Below are 4,265 nucleotides of genomic sequence, written 5' to 3'. Positions count from 1 at the left end.
CACCAACACCGCATCGAGCCTAGCCCTCCCCCGCCCGCACCGCACGCATGGAGAAAACGCCGGAATCACTGGGATCCGCGACTGCCGCCGCAACACCTCGTTGGGAGACATTGGTCGACTGGGAGCACATCTCTGGGTGGGCGAGATGGAATATGAGATTTTGGGGAGAGATAGCCGAGGTTGTTCACTGGATCGGCGCCTACGCGAAAGGTTCCATGATGCCAATGTGGCGACATGATTGCGCTAAGATCCGTGATAGTAGGAGATCCAACGGCAAAACAGGGTTTCGCGGGGAAGGACGAAAATGTGATCGTCGACCAGTTATCATTTTGGGCAAACTCTGCTTCCTGATCCATTCAGCTGGCTGTATCCTTGTAGTTAGTCCGTATGTCCCAAAATACTTGTCGGAGAAGACTATTTCTTTGACAAATCATTTTAATCACTAAATTAGTGATCTAAACACGCTTATATTTCTTTACAAAGGAATTATTTTCTAATAGAGAAAGTATTTGATTTGCCATGCGCTGCGGCCATTTACTCTAAGTTCTTACAATTCAATAAGGAAAAGCAACATAGCAATATCTTAGAGTACCCTGTTTGAGGTTATAAGTTTGTGTGTAAAGTGCTTAGCTACCTAGAAAAGATAACATATTTCATGTTTATAGCTTATAATATCCTGGTGATGCAACAAAAGGACCGACTTATGGCCAGTATCAGGGGTTGTTGAAAATATTTTTATTGTAGATGAAAGGAGATAAATGCAATTATTGGCTCAATTGTGTAGAATATGCAAGGGTCTAACTTAATTGTTGAGCCATTAATTATGAATTAGACCAGTTCAAACCATTGTTTCAATCTTCACTAATATATTTCTCTCAATGTGAAAAGAATCCAATTTAATGTGCAACTATAACGTGGGACGTGTTTGGTTACTTTGTGAGCAGGGTCTGGTTGAGAGGAGGAAAAGAGCCAGGCTGGGCAGGGCCTGGCTAAGAAAAAACGAGGCAGAAAACGACGTTGTAAGGTAGTTTGATTGCCTGCATATGGGATCTTATCAGCGTTAAAGCAATTTTCACCCGGCGTTTGGTTGCATACATGCATGGGTATTAGGAGTTAACCACTGCACTTAAACCACACACCTCAGAACTTGCCGCGATACGACGGAAGCAGAGCACGTCGTCTGCGCGCGTCCATCCCATCTCTAAAGCATAGAGGAGCTGACACTGGTGACCTTCGAGCTCGCCGCGGCGCAGGCAAGAGCAAGGGACACCGGCGAGGAGAAGAAGAAAACGACGCCCGAACAACTAGACGAGGCACGACAAGAGGCGGACCGGGGCGAAGGCAAGCGCACGGGCGGTGCAGGAGGAAATCGCTGCGCCAGGGAAGACGCACGCATGACCAGGGCCACGTGCCAGGCCACAGAGGCCAGGTTGGAGACTTGGAGGCTGTGATGCGGAAGATACTCGCGGCGAACGCGTCGACCGAGACCGCCGCGGGCCAAGCCGGGCCGTCCGTCGAGTCTCCCTTGAGCCGAACTCAAGAAGGTCAAGGACGCGGAGGTGCGGAGCCAGGACAGGCTGGCGCAGCTTGTGGGCCGACTCCTCGAGGTTGGCGATCGCGTCCAGCTTGGTGTAGAGCGCGGTCATGGCAGAGGCGAGGGGGTCGAGCTGCCGGACGAGCGCTGCCTCGGAGCGCCGGGGCCACGTAGCTGCAGCCGAGGCGCGCGGCAACATGGGAGCCGAGGTAGAGCGCGCTGAGCGCGTGGGCGACGTGAGAGCCGAGGCAGAGCGGGTCGAGCAGGCGGGTGTCCTCGGCGGCGGAGAGCGAGCGGTGGAGGCTGGAGGCGCACGACATGGCCTTGCCCTGCACCTGCACCTGCATCTGCCCGAGGTGGAGGCCGCGGAGCTGCTCAGCCAGTGCGACAGCGGAGGCCTGGTTGCCGCCGAGCATGGCGAAGTGGCCGACAAGGTCGTTGTTGGTGATGCGGAGCTCATAGTTCTCGAGGCGGAGTGCGGCGGCGTCGGGCGCAGCGTCTGCTAGATGGCTGAGGCCTGAGGCTCGGGGTGAAGGCGGTGGCGCGTGGCGACGGCGTGGGGCTCGAGACGAAGGGGCTGCCACGCGGCGATGGGCCGAGGCTCGGGAGGAAGGGGCTGCCACCGCGCGGCGACAACACCAGCAGAGGTGGACTTGCGGCCCGGCGCTGCGGCGGAGGCCTCGAGGCCGGAGATGGGCTCACGGAGGCAGGCGGCGGCATGATTAAGGATTGGTGATTATGTGCTAACATGTTCCGAGCGAGTCACCCATGTGTGCTCTATAGCATCGCTGGAAACTGCCGGCTCGACCGTTTTCAGAGAGTCAAGCCCGGATGTGTGTCACGCAGGCCCAACAATACTTACGTGTAACCAAACAACCAAACACTAAAATGATGCTGCATACAGCGGGCGTGATTGCGATTTTGTGGGCAACCAAATGCGTCAATGATGTCCGGGCATGTCCCCTTTGAGCACCTGCTTATTCTTATTCTTGCACACAATTATGTCTCCCAAATTGTCAAGACACAAACATATGATTGTTTAGGTGGTTGGTCCCACAAGAGAGAGGATGGAAAAAAAAGAGAAGCTGTTTCAGGTGGGCAAATCCGACGTAGCGGACCGCTCGCACACGTCCGGACACCTTCGGATCAATCTCATGTATGAAATGGATTTGGGGATTTATAGCGTGGAAGTGGAGGTTCGGTTGTAAATAGTACACAAATTTTTTTAGCTGACTGCACGCTTCCGCAGTAACCATCTGCGTCGTCAATTTGTCTAGTTGTTTTTTTAGGGTAATTTGTCTAGTTGTTAGATTAAGAAACTATGGGGAGAAATTGTAAATGGTCAGCGAATATATGCGTTTACTAAATACAGTATACGTTAAAAAATCAAGACACAAAATAGAAAATCGTGGGGAGAAATTGTATTACCTCTTGTGCTCAAGGTCTTTCCGCAGAATATTTTCCAACTCGGCAGCAGAAGTATTGGAGATCTGGCCTGCAACGTTGCCAACTTGTATCAGGATCTCCCTCAAGAGCTCCGCTGCGCCATTGCTCCCGGAAGCCTCATTGTCGTCAGGCCGTACCATGACCATAGCATGACAGTCGAACGGCTCCTGGTCGCCGAAAGTGCCACAGGCTTGGTAGATTGCCCTTGCGAGGGCAGTCTTCCCGACGCCGCGAACCCCCAGGATGGAGATCACCCTCAGCTCTCTGGGCTCACCTTCGACTTGCTTCAGCAGATCTACGAGATCTTGCTTGAAACGGTCGATGCCCACAAGAGGAGATGCGCCGTGGTCGCTGGACAGCAACCTTGAAGTCGAAGGAGTGTGGGTGCCTCCGTTTGGGGACATGGATGGACCAGCAGTGAGCACAGACGCAGCTTGAGCAGCTGCGCCACTCTGGCCGGTACATGCGGGGAAGCTCGGCTTGTTCGCCTCCAGCCTCGCCGTGCGCTCCTGGAAGGCTGTGATTTCATCGCCGTACTCAGGTCGGGGATCAGTTGCTGTGATCATCCGCACAGCCCGGAGAGGGAACTTCTCTTTCGGCTTCCGGTAGAGGGAATCAACGAAATCTTCGATGTCGTACGCCAAGTCTTGAAGCTGCAGGATCCAAGCCTCATGTGCAGGCCCTTGCTCTCTCCCCTTGGAGTTCTCCTCGATATAGGCATTCAAATGGACCATATCGAGTAAGATTCCTCGGAGGCCAGTTCTCATCTTCGTCTCCAGCTTCTTGTCGTCACTGATCACTTGGTGGAGCTTGGCTAGGGCAGATGCGACATCACGGCATACCTCCATTGATCGGCCGGCAACTAGCTAGTGCAGCGCCGGCCGAGCGGTACACTCACTGACTGCGCTCGCTGCAACCTTCTCCTGCTTGACTGGTTTTGTTGGCCGTGGGAAAAATGAACACTGGCGGCGGGATGTGTGCACGAAATACAGTCATTTCTTTTATGTAGACTATAGAAGGCGGATAGGCGACGACGGCAAATAGCAGCCTTAGGGAGGGCACTACCACAAGCTCACACCAGCAGCGGGACGGGTACACAGAATACAGGACAGACTACAGAGGGCGCATAGGCGACGACTGCGAATAGTGTTCTTAGCGAGGGGGTACTACCACAAGGCCGAGTTTTAACGCCAAGACTTCTCCGCATCCTCTCCCTTGGTCCTTATAAAAATGATATATATGTCATGTTCCCAAAAAATATGATGGATATATCGTTCAAAAACAG

General features: G+C 53.3%; 1 protein-coding gene across 1 annotated transcript in view; it reads right to left on the bottom strand.

Annotated features, from left to right (window-relative positions):
* LOC119299459 (disease resistance protein RGA4-like) overlaps positions 1-4,034 on the bottom strand; it is a 5,096-nt gene extending 1,062 nt beyond the window's left edge. Inside the window, exon 1 of the mRNA XM_037576687.1 lies at positions 2,963-4,034. Within this exon, the coding sequence (XP_037432584.1) occupies positions 2,963-3,828 (866 nt within the window). The 5' untranslated portion in view covers positions 3,829-4,034. The remainder of the gene's footprint in view (positions 1-2,962) is intronic.
* Positions 4,035-4,265: the final 231 nt, after the last annotated feature.

Source organism: Triticum dicoccoides, chromosome 5A (assembly GCF_002162155.2).
Source record: "Triticum dicoccoides isolate Atlit2015 ecotype Zavitan chromosome 5A, WEW_v2.0, whole genome shotgun sequence".
NCBI classification, from domain to species: domain Eukaryota; kingdom Viridiplantae; phylum Streptophyta; class Magnoliopsida; order Poales; family Poaceae; genus Triticum; species Triticum dicoccoides.
Note: the sequence above shows the minus strand (reverse complement) of the source record. Positions and strands in the feature narration are given on the sequence as shown.